Genomic DNA, 23,363 nt, shown 5'->3' on the forward strand with positions numbered 1-23,363 from the left:
TGTTGGCCCCAATTACTCTACACCGTCAGCTTGTGTGAACAGGGCCAGTGCCGGCTGCGCGTGGGAGCGGCAGCCCACAATTCCTTTCTAGGTGCATGAATTCATGCACTGGGCCCCTAGTTTGAATATGAAACTTCAATATGGAATGTTTAATTATAAGTCATATATACATATGTAGTTGCAGTTTATATAGTTAGAATCTGTTTATTAAATAATAAAGTTTAAGGGAAGAGGGTAGGGGAGATAAAAGAGATAAATGGTGATGGAAGGAGACTAATACAATAGACAGATGATGTGTTGTAGAATTGAACACCTGAAACCTATGTAATTTTAATAGTGTCACCCCAATAAATTCAATAAAAAAGGAGTTTGTTTAGATAAACTTAATAGAAAACTATATCCTCCCGCTCCTGTACTACTTCATTGTATACTCTGTCTTTGGAAACCACAGTTTATGGTGTTTAAGTAGCTGAAGTTTCTGAAATATGTTGTTAAGTAACTGCCTGAGCTATCTTCCCCATTTTCAGAGTGTAATGGAGAAGTGACAGCAGTGAGCCAGATTTTTTTGAAACTTTTAGTCAAATTTAATGTAATATATACATATAGTTTATTGCTTCTGTCATGCTTTATCCTTCATGCAGATCCCTGAGTATTGAATGTGGCAGTTATCAGATTCCCTTCTAGCTCTAAATCAACTCTCTATTACTTGCTCTGCAATATTGGCTTGACCCTTTAGGCATCTATGTTGCGTGAAATTAAGCTTTTGTCAATAGAGGGTGCCTAAGGAACTTTACGCAAGTTAGGGGCTTCTGTTTTTGTTTCTTGTTCCTACTGCAGGGCTGCAAGTGGCACAGATATGTGGTCATTCAGGTGGGCAGATTTTGTGAGCTCACAGCCCCAACTTAGTGAACACCTCATCAGTTTTCCTGATGTGGGCATTGCATACCGCAAACCTCATGTCTCCTGATGGAAAGCCACCAGTCAACATCCCAACTCCTCATGCATGTCTGTGGTGTCACAGATGGTTGTTTCCCCTGGCCCTTCCTATGCAGATGCTGCTGGCAGTCAGATTCTCAGTGTCCTAACTCCCATTGTGCACTCACCCACTATCCTCTTTGGCCCAACCCAACCTGGAGAACAACTTTGCACTCCAGTAGATTGCAACCACATCTTCAACAAGGTCCAAACCCTAGCTTGGGGAAGGGCACTCTTCCAAGTTTGTATGGTCCTTGTGTACTGTAACAGCCCTCAGGTATTATTTAGAGTTCTCTTTACATGTTAATATGTGTTACCCTCTATTGCAATGGTTTTCAACTTTTTTCATCGCATGGTATACACAAACTAAAATTACTAAAATTCTGCAGCACACCAAAAATAATATTTTGCCAATCTGACAAAAAAAAAAAAAAGTACAATTTTAATTCATTCACACCAGATGGCTGTTTTGTTGGCTGTTACCCTTTTTTAAAATTTTATAATCTAAGGCAGGGATGGAGAACCTTCTGCCGAGGGCCATTTGGGTATTTATAACATCATTCAAAATTATTAACTTAAAAATTCGCCTGCTATATTTGGCTAAACATTTAATTAACTCACCCTAATGCCTTAGGAGGGCCAGACTACATTTCCCAGGCCTTATATGGCCCGTTGGCTGGATGTTTTCACCTCTGACCTAAGGGAAAAGAGGTCATTGCCCTTGACTAAATAGTCAGGTATTAAATGTTTTAAAAATTCTTGCAGCACACTGGTTGAAAATTGCTGCCTCATTGTAATTACTCTTTATGTGAAACTTTCCCTGATTAAATTATTGCATGGTCCTATTTCTTGGTTGGATCCTATCTGATGCTGTGGATCTAAAACAAGGTAAATTACATACTATACATAGATACTATACTTATGCATAAAAGCTATAGATTTGTACCAAAACTTTCTCTCTTATACACATGGTATATTTGGGTCATCTGCTAGTCCATGGAAACTAACTTTGGTATTTAAAAAAAGGGAGAAAAATATTTATATTTTGCTATCAAATACATTTTTCTTGTAGGCTGGTCTGTGCAAGAAAATATAATATGAAATTTAAGTATACTCTATATTGTATCTTATTAAAAAGTTACTGTTTTGCTTTTAAGGCCCCTTGACATAGTATGACAGTGAAAATAATTTTTATTTTATTGGTGTTCTATTTGTATTCTTTTCGAACTTCAAGCATACTTTTTCTATGTTGTTAATGGAGGTATAATTTCCAGGCTAATCACAAAAGTCTTTTTTTCATTCACAATGTATATTTTAATATTATTTTGTATTCTAGGAACAGGATGCCATGCAGAAAAGGTTTTCCACCATTTCCCATTATTAAGCAAGCTTGCTGTTCAATTTAGAAACAATAGTTGTATTCTTGGGGGGGGGGGGGGGCATTTCTTGTCACTTCTTTTTTATTTCTTCTCCTTTCCCCTGCCTTCTTTTCCTAGGTAGCCACTATTCTTATATTTCTGTGAGCTCCACTTTGCATCCTCATTCAAACCTGATTCTGTGAGTGTAGGAGAATTCAGCTAGCTGTTAAGGAATATCTAGACTAATTTATGATAATGTGTGATGTGTCATAAGTAGATAAGATTTCAAGTTGATAATAAAAATGGGTAAATAGAGCCTGGCTGATGTTGCTTAGTGGTTGAGCTTCAACCTATGAACCAGGAGGTCATGTTTTCCCAGTTGGGGCAAATGCCTGGGTTGCAGGCTCCATCCCCTGGTGTGAGGTTTGCAGGAGGCAGCTAATTAATGATTCTCATCATTGATGTCTCTCCCTTCCCTCCTCCCTCTCTCTCTCCCTCCCTTTCTCTCCCTTCCTCTCTGAAATATGTAAATGGGGAAATTGAGGTAATTTGAGGAAGGATGATTTGGAATAGAAGGGTGTTTGAAAAGACAAGCCACCCTGTTGCTGCTGAGTTCAGTCTTTTTAAAGAGTTATATTCCTAAACTCATAGTTTTTCTGAAAACTTGAACTCAAAACTTTCTTTTAACTACTCCTGTTACATTAGCAGCAAGGGTTCATGGGGTGGGTGACTAGTATAAGACGAGCGTTTTTGGTATGTATAGTTTTGTAAATTCAGAATTCCAGTTGTGCCGTCATCACCCTGGTCTTTCTTGGTTATTAGGTAAGCAAATAAATTATTATTATTATTATTAAGTAACATTGTGTTGAATTTCTAATCCTAATAAAAATAATCCAAAACTTGGGGGGGGGGGGGAGTGCGGATAAGAAAATTGTCAGCCCTCTCTGTCTTAAATACATCAAAAGTACTGTTGATTATAGTTCCAGATCAGTCATAATAAATATTCATAAACTTTAAAAAATCATCTTGTCTAATATCTCACTTGATTAAATCTCTGCATTCCAAGGCCTGACCACTTAAAAATCGACATCCAGAGCCAGATCTTTAGCTGAAGAGCTATTAGATGAACCTAATTTACTGATAACTTAGTGTAGTTTGGTTCTCTTGGATTAAAAACTGCTTTCACTACTTAATTGCCTATGCCAACAGTGACAGAGTTAAGTGCTATAAACCCCAGGAATGTAAAGCAACAACAACAAAAACTTGGATAGGAAAAGAGCAGTGAGGAACTAGAAAGCGCCTATGGATTTACCCAAGTGCTACCTACCTGCTTGTTACTGCTACATAGGATGGGATTTAACTGGCCCAGTGTTGCTAGATTCTGATTTTTTAAAGAAATAACTAGAAATCCAGATTCTTATCAGTAATGTCCCAATTTTGAAATATTGGCAACTAATTCAAAACATCTAGGGGGAAAATACTGTATGAGCCAAATAAAATATCTCTGGGGAATTTATTTCTGGATATTTTGAGTAGTCAGTCTATAGTTTGCCAGAAACCGTACACGAAAAACAACTTGTCCCCTAGAGTGAGTTTTGGTTCTTTATGATAACATCACAGCCTGTGTGCTTCCCTCCTTCATTTGTATCCCTGGAAATTGTCGTCTTCTGAAGGCATCTGGAAAGGGGTGTGCATACCAGTGGCCAATATGATAAGGGGAGGAAAACAACTCGGGTTGTTTCGATACCTTCTTTAAAGAGCTCTTTAAGTAAAGATATTCATTGTCAAATAGGTAGAAATCTCTCACTATTTTCCTGGCCTTCTATTTCTCTATAGAATGCTATGCTTTAATTTATCCTGAGATCTGACAGATTTGTGTGTGTGTGTGTGCGTGTGCTTCAAAAATTATTTCATAATGGAGGTTTTATTGGTAGTTTTGAGGATAGTACCCAGACATTTCAATTTTTCAGTTTGTACACAATTCCTTTTTTTATTGTTTAAAGTATAATAAATAGTAGTACATATGTCTCCTTTTTTTCCCCATTGAACCTCCGGCCTCCCTTATCCCCCGGCACATGCCCCTATCTCACACCCCCCCCCCCCCGTCGTGTCCCCCCCCTCCCCTCCCCCCGCCCAGTGTCTTCCGTCCATTGATTATGCTTATGTGCATGCATACAAGTCCTTTGGTTGATCTCTTACCTCTTGCCCCGCCCCCAACCCTCCCTAGCCTTCCCGCTGTAATTTTATATATATATATATATATATATATATATATATATATATATATATATATATATATATATATTGATATATATATATATTTTATTTATTTATTTATTTATTTATTTATTTATTTTTACAGAGAGGAAGGGAGAGAGATAGAGAGCTAGAAACATCGATGAGAGAGAAACATTGACCAGCTGCCTCTTGCACACCCCCTACTGGGGATGTGCCCACAACCAATGTACATGGCCTTGCCCGGAATTGAACCTGGGACCTTTCAGTCTGAAGACCGACGCTCTACCACTGAGCCAAACCGGCTTCAGCTTCCCGCTGTAATTTGACAGTCTGTTTTATGCTTCTCTGCCTCTGTTATCTTTCTGTTCATCGTGTTATAATATTCTTTATTACCCATAAATGAGTAAAATCATGTGGTACTTTCATTGATTGGCTTATTTCACTTAGCATAATTCTCTCCAGTTCTTCCATGCTGCTGCAAATGGTAAGAATTCCTTCTTTTTTATAGCAGCATAGTATTCCATTGTGTAGATGTACCATAGTTCTCTAATCCATTCATCTGCTGATGGGCATTTGGGCTGTTTTCAAATCTTAGCTACTGTAAATTGTACGGCTGTGAACATAGGGGTGCATATATCCTTTCTGATTGGTCTCTCTGTTTTCTTGAGAGATATTCCTAGAAGTGATATTACTGGGTCAAATGTCAATTTCATTTTTAAATTTTGAGGAAGCACCATACTGTTTTCCACACTGGCTGCACCAGTCTGCATTCCCACCAGCAGTGCACGAGGCTTCCTTTTTCTCGGCATCCTTGCCAGCACTTGTCATTTGTTAATTTGTTGATGATAGCCATTCTGACACGTGTTAGGGTCATTGTTGTTTTGATTTACATCTCTCAGATGATTAGTGACTTTGAGCATGTTTTCATATGTCTCTTGGCTTTCTCAATGTCCTCTTTCAAAAAGTGTCTATTTAGGTCCTTTGCCCATTTTTTGATTGGATTGTTTATCTTCCTTTTGTTAAGTTGTATAAGTTCTCTATATATGTTGAATATTAAACTCTTATCGAAATAACATTGGCAAATACGTTCTCCCATGCTGTGGGCTTTCTTGTTTTGTTGATGGTTTCTTTTGTTGTGCAGAAGCCTTTTATTTTGATGTAGTCCCATTTGTTTATTTTCTCCTTGGTCTCTTGCTCTAGGATCTATGTCTATAAAGATATCGCTACAACATATGTCTGCAATTTTGCTGCCTGTGGAGTCTTGTAGGATTTTTATGGCTTCTTATCTTATATTCAAGTCCTTTAGCCATTTTGAGTTTGTTTTTGTGTATGTTATAAGTTGATGATCTAGTTTCTTTTCTTCTTCTTCTTCTTTTCTTTTTTGCATGTATCTGACCAAATTTTCTAGCACCATTTATTTTTATTTTTTAATTTTTTAAAAATATATTTTATTGATATTTACAGAGAGTAAAGGAGAGGCATAGAGAGTTAGGAACATCAATCAGCTTCTTTCTACACACTCCCTTCTGGGTATGTGCCTGCAACTAAGGTACATGCCCTTGACCTGAATCGAACCTGGGACCCTTCAGGTCTGCAGGCCAATGCTCCATCCACTGAGCCAAACTGGTTAGGACTTCTTTTTTTTTTTTTTAATATCTAGCACCATTTATTAAAGAGACTGTTTTGATTCCATTGTATGCTCTTGCCTCCTTTGTCAAATATTAAGTATAATTGCTTGGGGTCAATTTCTGGGTTCTCTATTCTGTTCCATTGGTCTATATGTCTGTTCTTGTGTCAGTACCAAGCAGTTTTGAGAACCGTGGCTTGGTAATATAGCTTTATGTCTGGTATTGTGATCCTTCCAACTTTGTTCTTCTTTCAGAATAGCTATGGCTGTTTGGGGTCTTTTTAAATTCCAGATGAATTTTTGGAGAGTTTGTTTTATTATTGGTATTTTAGTGCAGCGTTTTTCAACCGCTGTTCCGTGGCACACTAGTGTGCCGCGAGATGTTGCCTGGTGTGCCGTAGGTGCAGACAAGACAAGAATTTTATAATTTTTCACTATTTTGTTTACTTAATATTTCATAATAAAGTAATTATAAAATACTTTCTTTGTGTTTATTTGATTCCTATTCAAGAGAATTACTTTATATATAGTCAATATAGGCACAGAGTTAAATTTTTTAACATTTTCTAATGGTGGTGTGCCTCGTGATTTTTTTCATGAAACAAGTGTGCCTTTGCCCAAAAAAGGTTGAAAAACACTGTTTTAGTGGGTATTACATTGAATCCATAGATTGCTTTAGGTAGTATGGACATTTTAATGATTTTGATTCTACCAATTCATGAACATAGTACGTTCTTCCATTTGTTTATGTCTTCCACTATCTCTTTTTCCAATGTCCTGTAGTTTTCCGAGTACAGGTCTTTTATGTCCTTAGTTAAGTTTATTCCTAGGTATCTTAATTTTTTTGGTGCAGTGGTAAATGGGATTGTTTTTTTCATTTCTTTTTCTGTGAGTTCATTATTGGTATGTAAAAAAGCCATATATTTCTGGGTGTTCATTTTGTATTCTGATACATTGCCAAATTCATTTATTAGGTCTAATAGTTTTTTATGAAGTCTTTGTGTTTTTCTATAAATAATATCATCTGTGATTGACAGTTTTACTTCTTTTCCAATTTGGATGCCTTTTATTTCTTCTTCTTGTCTGATCACTATGGCTAGTACTATTAATATATCGAATAGGAGTGGAGAAAGTGGGCATTCTTGTCTTGTTCCTATTCTTAGGGGGGATGGGTTTAGTTTTTACCCATTGAGTATGATGTTGGCTATAGGTTTGTCATACAGGGCTTTTATTATGTTGAGGTATGATCCTTCTATTTCCACTTTGCTGAGAGTTTTTAATCAAGAAAGGGTGTTGGATGTTGTCAAATGCTTTTTCTGCATCAATTGATACGATTATGTGATTTTTGTCTCTCAGTTTGTTTATGTGATGTATCACATTTATTGATTTGCGGATATTGTACCATCCTTGCATCCCTGGAATAAATCTCACTTGGTCATGGTGTATGATCTTTCTAATGTATGTTGAATCCAATTTGCTAGAATTTTGTTGAGGATTTTAGCATCTGTGTTCATCAAGGATATTGGCCTGTAGTGTTTGTTCGTTCCCTCTCTCTCTCTCTCTCTCTCTCTCTCTCTCTCTCTCTTTTGTAGTGTCTTTATCAGATTTTGGGATTAGGGTAATGCTGGCTTCATAGGAAAAGTGCCTTGGAAGTGTGCCTTCCTCTTGAATTTTTTGTAGTAGTCTGAAGAGGATAGGTTTTATTTCTTCTTTGAATGCTTGGTAGAACTCCCCTGTAATGCCATCTAGACCAGAACTTTTGTTTGCTGGTAGATTTTTTTTTAATTTTTTTATTGATTAAGGTGTTAAATATGTGTCCTTATTCTCCCATTACCTCCCATTCCCCCCCCCCCCCCCCATGTCCTTGTCCCTGTTGTTTGTGTCCATTGGTTAGGCTTATATGCATGCATACAAGTCCTTTGGTTGAGCTTTCTCCCTATCATCACTCTTCCCTAACTTCCCTCTAAGGTTTGATGGTCTGATGGATGCTTCTTTGTCTCTGGATCTGTTTTTGTTCATTGTATTCCATAAATGAGTGAGATCATGTGATATTTATCTTTCTCTGACAGGCTTATTTCACTTAGCATAATGCTCTCCAGTTCCATACATGTTGTTGCAGATGGTAAGCACTCCTTGCTTTTTACCGCAGCCTACTATGCCATTGTGTAGATGTACCACAGTTTTTTAATCCACTCATCTGTTAATGGGCACTTAGGCTGTTTCCAAATCTTAGCTATGGTGAATTGTGCTGCTATGAACATAGGGATGCATATATCCTTTCTAATTGTTGTTTCTAGTTTCTTGGGATATATTCCTAGAAATGGGATTATCACTGTTTTAATTTCTTTAGTAATTATCGGCCTATTCAGGCTTTTTTATTATTCTTGGTTGAGTTTTGGGAGCGTGTATTTTTCTAGGAAGATGTCCATTTCATCTAGGTTGTCCATTTTGTTGGAATAGAGTTGTTCATAGTATTTTTTCATAATAGTTTGTATTTCTGTGGGATCGGTTGTTACTTCACCTCTTTAATTTCTGATTTTGTTTATTTGGGTCCTTTCTCTTTGCTTCTTGGTGAGCCTGGCTAGAGGTTCATCAATCTTGTTTATCCTTTCAAAGAACCAGCTCTTGGTTTTGTTGATCTTTTGTATTGTTGTTTTTTGTTTTGTTTCTATGTTGTTTATCTTCACTCTGATCTTTATTATTTCCTTCCTTCTGCGTATGCTTTTCTTGTTGCTCTCTTTCTAATTCTTTGAGTTGTAGGGTTAGATAATTTATTACCATTGTTTTTTGAGATAGGCCTGTCGAGCTATGAACTTCCTCTCAAGACTAATTTCACGGTGACCCATAGATTTTGGATTGTTGTGTTTTCATTGTTGTTTGTTGCCATGATGCTTTATATTTTTTTCTTTGATCTCTTTGGTAACCCAGTAACTGTTTAATAGGATGATATTTTGTCTCTAGATGTTTAACTTTTTTAATTGTTTTTATTGTAGTTGATTTCTAGTTTTAGGCAACTGTGATCTGAGAAGATGCTTGATATACGATCAGGGTCATCTTCTGCCCATTCAGCAGTCCTGCCCCGCAGCCACCACTGATCCATCAGAGCCTGCGGGCTGGGGGGAGGGACAAAGAGGTCGCTGTCCTGCCTGCTCACCAGTCTTTAGTCTTGCCCTGCTGCTACCCACCCGGTTCCCCATAGTTCCCCGTTTGCCATGCTGTGATTGGAGCCTGCGGGCTGGAAGTAAGGGTCGGGAGGGGGGGGGGGGATCAAGAGGTAGTCAATGCACCTCATAGTAAATGGTGGAGCAGTTGTTCCCCGATCATTATGGCTGCTGGGCTTTTATTATATAGAATGCATATGTGTGTGTGTGTGTATCCTATAAACAGATACACTATAATATATCTGTAGTATTGCATGTCAGTGGGGATGGGGGACAGTTAGGGAAAAAGTTAAAAGGCTCCTTGGGAGTGGATGATAGAAGAGGCTGAGAAACACTGTGTTGGAGATCTCCTTAGAGCATGATCGTTTAACCTTTTTTTGGTTTGTATTTCTCCTATCTCAGGCCTGTCCATAATACACACTATAGAATAGAGGTTGTAACCACAAATACCTTGTTAGGAGTCCAGTAGGTTCTTTAAAGAGAGGCAGCTTGTTGCTTTTAGCAGTCAGAGAGTCCCTGCCTGGTTTCAGTCAGGGAGGTTGGCTCATCTATGACTCAGTTTCAGCCATTAGTTGCCATGCCAGAATATGAGTTGCCTAATTTTCCCAAAATTTTAAAGAAAGAAAAGTTAGAAATTTAAGGTTTATGTGAAATTAATTCTTTTTAAATATAAAATTAATTAAAATCAATTTTAAGCATTGTGTGCATCAATCAAAACCTGAATGAGCTAGCCGCCCCCTTCACATTACTCACTGGTGGCAACAAAATCTGACTTCTATACAGTTTTTGAACTCAGAGTCATCTTGCTCAGTTTTGGGTCCTCCTGTCTGAGGAGGCTAACCTGTTGTATGTTTGCTTAACTCTAATTGTTTAATGTTTCTGCCTCATGGAAAGCAGAAATGTATCTCCTTCACACTTAAACCTAGAGCTCCTGGTTTGCCCTGTGAGAGCACACAGAATAAGCCTCGTATCTTATGTGACAAGTTTTCAGATTTGTGAATTGGCTAAGATTCAAATTTCCATTTGTCCAGAAATGTAGGGTTTGAATCTTCTCTCTGCCTCTTAAATAGCTCTGTGATCTTGGAGCTTATTACTTTAACCTGTTTATGCTCTAGTTTTAAAAGAAGCATATTACTGCCCTGATTGGGTGGCTCACTTGGTTAGAGTGTCGTCTAGTATACCAAAATGTTGCAGGTTCGATACCCAGTCAGGGCACATATTAGGGTGCAGATTCAGTCCCCTGGTCAGCCAAGTACGGGAGACAACTGATTGATGTTTCTTTCTCACCTCGATGTGTCTGTCTCTCTCTTAAAAAAAAAAAAAGTTGGGAAGAGGGTCCTATTATATGGTGACTGGAAAAGTTTTGACTTTGGTTGGTGGGCACATGGTGCAATGTACAGATCTTGTAACATAGAAACCCACACCTGAAACATATATATTCATGTTGACCAATGTTACCCAAAAAAGTTAATTAAAAATAATTTTTTAAAGCAATAAAATCATATCCTTGGATGAAGATTTAAGAAAGAAAAGTCAGCCATGAGATTCCAGTATTGCTGATGTGACTTTTGACCTTTGAGACCTGATGACAAATCTAATGGGAATTGGGTTGGGGGTATTCTGGAAAAGGTTTCCTTGTTCCTAAAACAGAGACGCATGAAAAGACACAAGGTTATTGCTGATCCTGGGTAAAGAAGGTTGTTTCACTCTCTTGACACCTGGATGTTAGGTGGGGGCATCATCTGACAGTAGAAGATTGAAGACATAGTTTGTCCTTGAACACATTGTTGAGCTACTGAACTAACCAATCCTGGAACTGGCCTTTTCTCCTGATTTGCTATTATATGATAAACTTTTCTTATTACGATGATTTGAGTTGGATTTTCTTTTAGCTAAAATAATCTTAATAGATAAAGAAGTCAAGTTATTCTATTGTGGCTGGCAAATTGGATAAAAATATTTAACCTCATGGAGTTACGAGGAATGATTGAAGTAATATAGGTAAAGGCACATTGTAATTGTAAAGTAATTCTGTAGATTTATAATTTGTTACATTACCACAGTTAGTATCTGTTGGTAGTGGGCACAATGTTTCACAGAGAGTGAGACTGCCTGGCTTTGCTAATTACCAATTGTATTAATATTGTGAAGGTCACTGGACCTCTTAATTACTCCTCTCTATAACAGAATTAAATGATCTTTATAATTCTGTGAAAGGAATGAGTCTGAGCATTGTGGGATTCCCACCCGAAAGCCCTTGTATAGATTAATAAGTACAAATAAGTAACTTTTATTTTGAAACATCAAGGTGAGAGAGAAACACTGATTAGTCGCCTCTTGCATGCACCCCAAATGGAGATCAAACCTGCCCCCCCTTTGCTGTGCAGGACGACAGTCCAACCACCTGAACTACACTGGCTAAGGCAACAAGTAACTTTTAATTGAGGAAAGTATAATTTATTAATCATGTTTGGAGTGCTTCCATTTTCACACTTACTGATCTAGGTGTCTTGAGAAACTAGGTAAGCTCTACCATCAGTATACTATACTTGCTGATTATGAATATCAACTCGCATAGCTTTATGCAGTTATGCAGATAATTTGCTTTTTTTGTTGTTATTAATCCTAATCCAGAGATACTTTTTCTTTTTTTTCTTTTTTTAGAGAGAGAGAAAGAGAGAAGAAGGGAGGGGGAAAAGCAGAGAGAAACATGTGAGAGAGACATCAATTCATTGCCTCCTGCATGCTCCAACCCAGATCTGGGATCAAACCTGCAACTGAGGTGCTTGCCCTTGACTGGAAATTGAACCCCAAACCCTTTGGTCCATGGCTGACACTCTAACCATTGAGCCAACCGGTCTAGGGCTCATGTAACATTTTTTTAGATGTAGAACATCACACTCAGTTTTATTCCTAAAAGTAGAGGGACAATCATAGAAGAATCCCAGAATGCAGATTTTTTCATTCATTTGGCAAGTTTTGTTTAGATTTTGTAAGTCCTGTTGAGAGATTGTTTTGACTTCTGACACTAAATAGTAGGTGTCCTACAATTCAATCCAATTCTGACACTAGCTGGAGTTAGTGTCAGACTCCACAGGTTAAAGGGCTTAGTCCCACAAGGTGGCCCTAACTTCAGATGCCAGTTGTAAGTACTGGGTCTTTAGGTTACCTCACTTTTGTCCAACTTAGAGGGATCAGGGTCCATGATTATCTGATTACTCAGAAAGTGAGTTTTTATTATATTGCTCCCCTTTTTTAATTTATTATTATTTTTTAAATTCTCACTCGATACTTTTCCATTGATTTTTAGAGAGGGAAAAACAGAGAAAAATATCAATGTGTAAGAAACACATTGATTTGTTGCCTCCTGCACAAGATCAGACCAGGGCCCCAGGCCAGAGAGGAGCCTGCAACCAAGGTACTTGCCTTGACCGGAATTGAACCCAGGGCCCTTTGGTCTGCAGGCTGACACTCTATCCACTGAGCCAAGCCAGCTAGGGCTATTGTGTTGTCCTTACATTTGCCAGATTACCATTTTTGTTCTTCCTTTCTTCCTTCCTTATTCTCTGTGATCACTTACTACTTCTGCTATTTAGAGGTTAATAGAGACAGGATAAGGCAGTATGTGTTTTCTTTTGAACGTTTATTTCCTCTTTTCTTCCTGCTGTCTCTTCTTCCTTCCTAGCTACTGCCTACAGTTGTTTTTGGGGGGGTTAAGTTGCTTCTGAGTGCCAGAGGACACAGCCCTTGTGGAGTTTTCTTCAAGATCACATCCTTTCTGGGAAATGACATCTGAATTTTCACATGTGATGAGATGAATCTTAAACTTTGAAGTGTGAAGAGGACCAATTGTGTCAGTCTTATATTTTAAAAAACACATTTAATTAGAGCCCTACTTCATTTAGCATAATTCTAGAATCTTTTAAATCGTTTTTAGTAATTTGTGATTTTAGTAGTTATCCTAACATGTGGTGTTTAACTACTGTATCAGTTTATTCTATCTCTTTATTCTGTAGGATAAACAGCATAAAAGTGCTGTTTATTTTTTTGATAATTCTGTGATAAGGTGAATTTGAAATAAGTACTTTATTAAGGAATAAGAGGTGTTTTTAATTTAATAAGCACTTCATTACAAAAATCACTTGACCTTGTAATCAGTCTTTAATATTGATTACATTTGTTGAAGGTCTTTAGATGATTTTTTAAACGTTAAACTTGTCATAAAAGACAGTAATGTTATGTGCTATAATTTTTTATTAACTGAAAAATTACATGTTTTTTTGTGGCTATATGTGATTCATTTATTTTTATGTGTTGAATTTTATACTCCTTACACACACACACACACCCACACACACACACAGAAAACAAATACTCTTAAATTCTTCATTGCGTGTCTGGTCTAGTCTTACTTGCCCAGATGGCCTTTATTTAAAATAACTTAAATCTTAGAAATTTTGAGTGAAAGCTGGCATTTTGACTAGGGTAGAAAGGAGATAATGCTTATACCATTTAACACCAGCCTTTATGAAATGATTCTATTGTTGGATGAATTAACACTTTTTTTTCATCCTAGAGAGAATTGGAAATAAGACTATGGTTTTATAACTTTGAATATTTTAACCAGTATAAACTAATTTTTGCTTTTATAAATAGAAAATTATTTTTAAAATTTCTCAGGGAGGAAAGAAAAACAGTTGATTAGTCAATGTGTATTTTGATTTACATTGAATACTTTTTTATTATTCCTTCCAAAACAGACACTCCTTGAATATGCAGAGAAATGGAAAACTTCAGAAGATCCCTTACCTTTGTTGGAGGTATACACAGTGGCCATCCAAAGTTATGTTAAAGCCCGACCTTATCTTACCTCTGAATGTGAAAATGTAGCATTGGTTCTGGAACGCTTGGCATTGTGAGTAGACCTTTGAGTAAATAAAAATTAGGTTTAGCTTTTTTTGTTTTAATTTTATATCTTAGCTCTTATGATAGTTTAAATAGATTAGTTATGGGACGTCTACTGATAATGTTAGAATTCATTTTATTTTACTTCAAATTTTAATAATTACATATATCTTTTGCCTTTTTTTTAGAAGCTGTGTTGAACTTCTACTGTGTCTGCCTGTTGAGTTATCAGATAAACAGTGGGAACAATTTCAGACACTGGTGCAGGTGAGAATATTTATCTGTTAGGTTTAATATAGGTACATTTTAAGTTAGTTTTCTTTATTCTTAATAAATTATTGGGTTAAACTTTAAAACACCTAACGACAGATTTTAATTGCTATTGTTATTAACACTGGTGTCTTGCATATAGTAGATGCTCAAAAAATGTTTCCTAAGTGAATTTACACATTTAGGTAGTTTGGTTGAATAATACACTGTTCTTGAAGATCAGGTAACTAAAGGACTTTGAGCAGTAAGGTAACACAAAAGAAAATGTCCTCATTTGTATTAAGGAACAGTTAAGCTAATATTGAAAATCTGCAATATACTTAATAAGAATTTAATATATCTCACTTCTTTTTTTTTTGTCTCACTTAATTGTTAAGAAAACGTTTGTGGGGGTAGGTATGTTTTTTCCCATTTTAAAGGTGAGGAAACTGAGGCTCATAATCTAAAATATTTATTTTCCTGTACTTATGCAGCTAATATCAGAGTAGTTATTTGAACCCAGGTTTTTCATTCCAAAGCACATGCTTCTTTTTTTTCCTAGAGCTGAAAATACATGCTTTTTATTTCTTTTATTTAGTGCTTTTTATTCTATTTAGATGAGTATTACACAATTTTGCACTTAGTTATTTTGGAGCATTTTCAAGAACATTAAACTTTGTTTCAGGCACTAGATTGTGCTGGATATATTATAGCTTCGAGTAAATTTTGATCACTTGGTTAAAAGAGATGTTCCTGCTAGCTAGTTTTAAAAATATATAGTTGCCTTTTTCTCTAGCCAGAGTTCTTAAAATATCCTTTGGCCTTATGTTTTTCTGTAGGAGATGTATTAAAGAGGATTAATCTCAAATTTTAGAAGCATGTGAAATATAGTTAGAGAAATCAATTTTCCTATTTAATATTAAATATTAAACTATCAAGTGCAGAATTCTGGAAGGTAGGATTCATATCTTAATACCTTTGGATTCTATTATGTCTTATACATAATAGATATTTTAAAAGTGTTTGTTGAAATGATAGTGTCTTGTCCTGTTTGTCACATTGCAACTAACTTTTAATCATGCAATTTCTGCTTCAGCATATCATTCCTTGTGTCTTAGATTTTTTTTCCTAGTGTGTTTATTTTTAGGTAAATAATTCAGAACTTTTCATTGTTTAGCATTCAAATACACTCTACACTGAAATAAATAAGTTTTTTATATACAAATATACTACTGAATCCCTCGTGGTACTTAAATTTTTTGTCAGCATAAGATAACTTTCCTTTTTAAAACAATAGGACTAATTGATGCTTTTTTTATGTGAGTTAATGCAAAGGAAATAACTCTTTAAATCCCTCTATAATATTTTGAGCAATTGCTCAGAGAAAAATTTTAAAGCACTTGAAATTGTTGCAGTGGGAAAGTTTCATGGTGTTGAGGAATAGCTGTTCTGTATGAACCTAGCATGCAGTTTTAAGAGTTTCCATGACACTTTTCTCCTACTTTAGAGCTTCCTCAGGGTTATTTTATATCTATAACAGCATCTGTTTCATTTTACCTGTGTGTTAACTGTTTAAATATTTTTTTTACTCCACTAGAGGATAAGCCCCATAAACACAGGGACTAGTTGTTCTCTTCCTTAGTATTTTGTCCACAGAAATTCTCAGTAAACATTTTTGAATTGAATAAAAATTACTGATCTTTGGTGGTCTATGGAATATGCCAATTGCATGAACGTTTGGAAGAACGAATAAGTAAGTTTCGTGTCAATTTTAATAGGATTTTGCCAAGGCTTTGTAGTGAATAAATGAAAAATCATGCATTTAGTTGGTTTGTTTTTATAAATCTCTTTTTGGAATATGTGTAAGTTGTCACTTAGGCCTTGATACAGGTCTGTCATTTATTAATGGTAGAAGTTTTTGAAAATTATTTTACTAACACGGGATGTAAATGTAAGGTCTTTTATGCTATGGATATTTTGATAACTTCCTTGAGAAATAACCTTGCTCTTGGTTAAGATTTTGGAGAAAAATTAATATGGATTTATTTATAACAATACATTGTTTTTATTTAAAATTTATAATAATATAAGCTTATCCTTGAGATTTGACTTCAAAAGTCAGAAATAAAGGAATTTAGCACTTTGTAATGTGGCATGAAAATTTGAAGATAAAAGTCTTACTTTTCAAAAGTTTAGTATTATAAAGCCTAATAAGCTTGCTTTTAAAAATCTGTTGTAATTCTTTGGATGTTTATTTAATATTTATAGGTAGCTCATGAAAAGCTGATGGAGAATGGCAGCTGTGAATTGCATTTTTTAGCTACTCTAGCTCAAGAGACTGGGGTGTGGAAAAACCCGGTACTGTGCACTATTCTTTCCCAGGAACCATTGGATAAGGATAAAGGTAAATTTTCTAGAGAGAGAGAGCGAGAAAAGAGAAAAAAAGAATCATTAGACCAGAAAAAAATAAGTACTTAAAATTGTTTTAATATAATTCATCTCAAGATATTCCAAACAAGGATCATTTAATTACATTTTATCTGAGATGGTTGAGGCCCTTCATTTTTATTTTATTTGGGGGAAAGATATTTATAGGACTTTAGAATCTTACCATTACAGAGAAACTAATTTCCCCCCCCAACATCTCTTTAACAGAGGTATTTCTTTTACATCATCCTGACAGGTGGCAATCTGGCTTATATTTAATATCTAACTTACTTGACAGATGGAGATGCAGAATTAGGGTAGTTAAATTATTTTCTTAAAAATAGAATTCAAAATTAGTGCTAGAACTCTCAAGTATCTGTCTCTAAGATTAGTATTGTTTCTCAAGCAGCTTATTGCTCAGTCTTATTTTATCCAACTTTGTTGTTATTGTATGAGGTCAGCAGTAAAGACCCCAGTTAAACTCAGACTGGCTGGTATACTGTTGGAAGTAGATGGCTAAATCACTAATATGCATACCAATGTTTGGAGTCCAAAAATTGTATATATTACAAAGAAGGGCACAGTTGTTGTCTTTAGAACTTGAGATTGTTTTTGGAAAGTGCCCAGCTTCACTCTAACCTTTCCTAAGGTATTTTATTAGAGAATTAAATAAGCTGCTTCCATTGTTTGTTGCAACTTTTCCTTTTGATTGATTGCAGAATCTAAGAATTTTGCATTATGATAGCAAATTATGAAAGCTCTAAGAAGGGAGTATAAATAGCCCATTGCTGTGAACACTTCTGGTACTTTGATATTTACTGAAAGGCTTCCCTGCTGATCTCCAAACCTCTCTCCTGGCTGGTTGTTCCTGCATGGCCTCCCTCCTTACCATTTCTGCATTGCTTTTCTGATAGTTTATAGCAATGTCATCTGTTTTTTAAATTTTCACAAAAAGTTTATTTTTAGTATCCCCTTCCTTTGTGGATATCCACAGATTAGCTGCACTGTTCTCCATACCTCAGAGAAATGGAGAATAGACACTCATAATTTAAGATAAGAAAAATATTTAAAAGTTGAGAATCTTAGTGTGTGTTTTTTTGCCTTTGGCATATTAGTTTTCTTTCCATTATATTGATACCACTATGTTGTTGTTGTTGGTTTGTTTGTTTTTTGTTATAATGACATTGCATTTTCTAATGTTCTCAACTTTTAAAAATATTGATGTAATATATTAATGATACCCTGTTTTCCCGAAAATAAGACAGTGTCTTATATTAATTTTTTCTCCCAACGTTGCCCTAGGTCTTATTTTCAGAGGATGTCTTATTTTCGGGGAAACACGGTAATATCAAATTACATTGTATAGTTTTTACATTGTAGTTTTTAATATGCATGGTTTCATTTAACCTTCACAATGATCCTATGAAAAAAGTTAGGCTCTTTATTGTTCTGTTTTACGGATCGGAAAGTAGAGGCTCAGAAAGATTACTTGTCTTTTCTGTATCACATTGCCTGTGATGTGAGGCAGAGGCAGGAATTGAAATGAGATCGTTAACTTCTGTCCTTTTTATAATGTGCCCTGTTGCACCTAACCTAATAAAATAAAATTGCATCTAGGTAAAATAAAGAATTAACTCCTTGCCCTTGCCAGTTGGTTGGCTCAGTTGGAGTGTTGTCCCGTGCACCAAAAGGTTACGGGTTCAATTCCTGGATGGGGCACATATGGAAGGCAAACAATCAATGTTCTCTCTCTCTCCCTACATGTTTCCCTCGCCCTCCTTCCCTTTCTCCCTCCCTTTCTAAAATACCAATAAAATCATATTCTTAGGTGAGGGTTAATAAAAAAGGAATTAACTCCTTTTTTCTCAGGAGCATTTTTGCTAAAGTAGGAAAATGAAACTTTCACCTTAGCAGAGATTTAAAATTTATTAAGTGTTCACAAGTGCGCTCCATTTCCTTGTTTAAATATGCCTAACATTGCTCCTGTTAACAAATGTCTGCCCAATCTCTGTGCTGCTTTATTTCTTGGTCTTCACCTGACATAGCCACTGGGATAATTTGGATTGTGCAACCAAGAGGAGTTTCTACAATAGCAGATGGATTGTAGGTAGTCAGACTTTCATACAACTCATGAAGCAACCGGAGAAATATGATATGATCAAGGAATTTTCAGACATCATCTTTACTTTGTTCTCTGTTATTTAGAATGCTTCTTTGATGGGAGTTATTTTATGAATAATCACACAAACTATTCATTTCCTCCTTTGAAAAAGTTGAAGGAACTAATATTTTACATAGACTTGCTAATTTTTTTACATTTCAAATTTGATAGTTCAAAAGGATGGGGAACTTTTAACTTTTTATATTATACTAGAGGCCCAATGCACAAAATTTGTGCAAGAGTAGACTTTCTTTCCCCCGGCTGCTGACACTGGCTTCTCTCACAGCCCTGGCTTCTGGTCTAATTAGCATATTACACTTTTATTATTATAGATATTCAGCCCCTTGGTTTAACATAATCTAACCTATAGCAGCTTTGAAGAGAAGAGCTAGAGTTCAGAGATCAATAAGTACATATCAGTAGGCTTTGTTCATTAGTTTATAGTGAAGTCTTTGTGTTTTGATATAGTATTTCAGTGATATTTCAACTGGTGTGCTGTGCCACAAGAGGCACGCCAGTGTGCTGCAAGAACTTTTAAAACATGCAATACCTGATTATTTAGTCAGGGACACTGACTTTTCCCTTAGGTGGTCAAATAAAAAAAATGATAACAGCCAACACAACAATAGCCATCAGGTGTGAATTAATAAAAAATTATACCTATTTTTTTTTTTTTTTTTGTCAGATGGGCAAAAAGTATATTTTTTTAAATTTATTTTTTACTGATTTTGGACCTACTAAAACCCAGCTAAACTAAGAAATCTTTTTGGGATTAGGTGTGGGCATGACTCAAAATTTAAAATGCTGATTTTGTTTTAAGATGTTAGCCTCCTAGAATAAGGTAACTACTAAACCAACATAATTCAAGTAGATGGCCTTTGAATATCACAGGAACTTTAGGCTTACATATTACTTGTACTTTTCTTTAATCATAATCTTGGGATTGGAAAGACCAACTGAATGCTCTTTTTTTTTTTAACTCAATTTTTGCTCTCTTCTAAAATATCACTGATAAGTACATTGGCCTTTGCTTGAATGTTTCTAGAAAATGGTAACTGTGTAGTTTAGTCCATTCTTAGCTCTCTAATAGAAAATAGTCATTGTGAAAACTCTATTCTTAGAGTTTACATCTTTTGGATCTAGTGTTACCTCTAAAGCCATATTGAACAGGAATATAAGTCCCTCTTTTTGAGCCATATCAATTGAGATATTTAAAGATTGCCATCTTGTCAACACTTTAGTCATCTTTTCTTGTGTAGACTAAAATCCTTCCTGGTGTGGTATGCTTTTAAATCTACAATCATGATACCTAATTTTTAGTGCATTTTGTTGGTGTTCTCATTAATGTGTAAATCTCAGAACTTAACATGTACCCTAAATATGAGCTGCCATTGGTACTCTCTCCCCTTCATCCTAACAATTTATACTTAGTATGACATTGTCTTTTGGGGTAGCCATATCTTTCTCAAAACTCAACGAGGTCACTAAAACCACCAATACACACACACACACTCACACACATACTTAAAGTAAATGCTACTATTCTTTACATTTTTATACTTTGTCTTTTGACATATAGGATATTACTTTTTTCTCTCTTTAATTTCATTCTTTAATAAGGTTTATTTCTGTCTCTGTAATTTGTCAAAATCCTTTCAAATCTTGATTTTGTTATTCAGAATCCTTTCCAGTTCCCTCTAATTAGCAGACTTATTAGTGTATATTCTGTTAGCATCCAAGTCCTTGATAATAATCATGAAAAGATCATGTCCAGAATTCCTAGTCCCTGTGATACTTACAGAAATCATTCTACTTGCCTTCAGTCCTTTAATCAATTTTTTTTTATTATTGCTTCATCAAGCACAACAATTTTTCCTTATGTCTGGCCCATGCTTCTTATTTTTGTCTATAAGGATTTGATGAATACTATTTGACTAGAGTTCTGTCAAGTTAGACTGTTTAATATTGAGGTTAGTCTGACCTAATTTATTGTTTTTAAATTAACTTTTTATTTACTTTAGATTTATAGAAATATTATGAAGAGTTCCCACAACCAGTTTTCCTATTAATATATTATGATATATTTGTCACAATTAATAAATTGATATTGATACTTTATTATTAATTAAAAGTCCATACTTCATTCAGATTTCCTTAGTTTTTACCTATTGTCCCTTTTCTGTTCTAGGATCCCATCCAGGATTCCACATTACATTTAGTCATCATGTCTCCTTAGGCTGCTCTTGGCTGTGACAGTTTTTCAGACTTTCCTTGTTTTTGATGACCTTGACAGTTTTGAGGAATACTGGTCAGGTATTTTGTAGAATGTCCCTCAATTGGGATTTGTCTGATGTTGCTCTCGTGATTAGAACTGGGCTTGTGGGTTTGGGGGAGGAAGATTACAGAGGTAAAGTGCCATTGTCACTACATTATATCAAGGATGCATACTGTCCATATTACTTTTGACTGTTGATGTTAATCTTGATCACTTGGCTTAGATAGTATGTCTCTCTCCCCCTAGCCCCCTTTCTATGCTGTATTCTTTGAAAGGAGGTTACTATAGGCAGCCCACACTTAAAAGGCAGAGTTAAGTTCTATTGCCTTGTGGGGGGGGCAGTATGTACAGAGATTATTTGGAATTCTACACAGGAGATTTGTCTTTTTTGTCTCCATTTATTTACTTAGTCATTTATATTCATGAGGACTCATTGGAAACTTATTTTATACTTTGGTCATAATCCAGCACTACTTTATTTTGTTGCGCCAATTTTTCCAGCTTTGACCATTGGAAACACAGAGTTAACTTCTGTGCCCCTTTGACATAGCCCCATCATTATGAGTTATATTTTTTGTTTGCATACATCCTTGCTTTCTGGCACTGTAAGATGCTTCAGGCTTATCTTGCATATTTCCTGCCCCAGTTCTAAAATCAACAGTTTCTCCAAGGAACCCTGGTTTCTTTTATTGAGAATAGCATTAAATACCAAAACCTGGGAGCTGGGTGTTTTCATTAATACTGGGATGGGATGATGTTGTTTCTAGGACTTCTCAGTAGTCAAGGCAAGAAAACATATGTTGGTATACTAACCTGTGTATGTACACGTATTTATAAATTTCTGTGTAACTAGCCATATCTATATACTAATGTCTAACTAATCCATACCACATTGATCATTCTAGCATCCTCCTCTTGCTTACCTATAATCTTCACTTCAACAAAGTGTTATATAATTGGAATCATACAGTATGTGGTCTTTTCAGATTGTCTTTTTCTACCGTTGACCATCCATATACTTAACTAGTTTTAGTATACATGTATAATGGTTTCAGAATTGAGAACCTATATCCTTGTGGAAAAATATTTATCAACTAGAATTCAGTGCTATATACATTTTCTTTTACCATTTTATAGAGTTCACTTTTCCAAAGTTAGTTAAGAACCTTTTCCCCCCACTTCTTTCATAACATTTCTAATACAGTTAAATTCTTTTGCCATATTTTGCATTCTATCCTGGGCTCCCCAAACCTCCTAAATAATTTTTTTTTAAATTTCTATACTTCATGCTATAAAGTTCTATGGGTTTTGACAAACATGTGGTGTTGTGTATCCACTATTACAGTATCATACAGAATAGTTTCACTGCTCTAAGAAAATCAGCTGCTTTACTTACTTAGCTTTCTCCTGAGCACCTGACAGTTCCTGACCTGTTCACCATCTTTTCTTTTGATCTCGTTTCTTTCACTTAGCAGTATGCACTTAACATTGATCTATGTCTTTGGCTTAACAACTCATTCCTTTTTATTGCTGAATAATATTCCATTGTATGAAAGAATCACAATTTATCAGTTCACCTAGGAAAGGATATCTTGTTTACTACCAGTTTTTGGTGGTTGAATAAAGCTGTCAACAGTTGCATACATATTTTTGTATGGACATAAGTTTATGCATCAGTTGAGTAAATACCTAGGAGTACAATTGCTAGATCATATGATAAGACTATGTTTTGTTTTTTAAGAAACTAGTAAACTCTTGAAAAGTGGCTGTACCTGCCTGGTTGGTGTGGGTCAGTGGTTGAGCATTGACCCTCAAACTGAGAGGTCCCTGGCTCAGTTCCTGTCAGGGGGCATGCAAGAGGCAGCCAATCAGTGTGTTATTCTCATTGATGTTTCTATCTCTCCCTTTCCCTTCTCTCTCTCTGAAATCAATAAAAATCATTTCTTAAAATGTGGTTTACCATTGTGTATTCTCACCAGCAATGAAA

The 23,363-nt window shown here is 35.5% G+C and overlaps 1 protein-coding gene across 4 annotated transcripts in view; it reads left to right on the plus strand.

The window, feature by feature from the left end:
• Nucleotides 1–23,363, plus strand: part of ZNF292 (zinc finger protein 292) — a 75,682-nt gene that overhangs the window by 20,191 nt on the left and 32,128 nt on the right. For 2 of the 4 annotated variants that reach the window (XM_084889260.1, XM_084889259.1), the window contains exons 4-6: nt 14,120–14,274; nt 14,453–14,531; nt 16,782–16,917. In XM_084889260.1, coding sequence (XP_084745386.1) covers nt 14,120–14,274; nt 14,453–14,531; nt 16,782–16,917 — 370 coding nt within the window. Of the gene's footprint in view, nt 1–14,119; nt 14,275–14,452; nt 14,532–16,781; nt 16,918–21,311; nt 21,415–23,363 lie in introns of those variants that run through there. The other 2 variants (XM_084889261.1, XM_084889262.1) reach the window with 2 other exon arrangements.

The sequence above is a fragment of the Pipistrellus hanaki genome (assembly GCF_964339955.1).
Source record: "Pipistrellus hanaki genome assembly, chromosome: 7".
Classification (NCBI taxonomy): domain Eukaryota; kingdom Metazoa; phylum Chordata; class Mammalia; order Chiroptera; family Vespertilionidae; genus Pipistrellus; species Pipistrellus hanaki.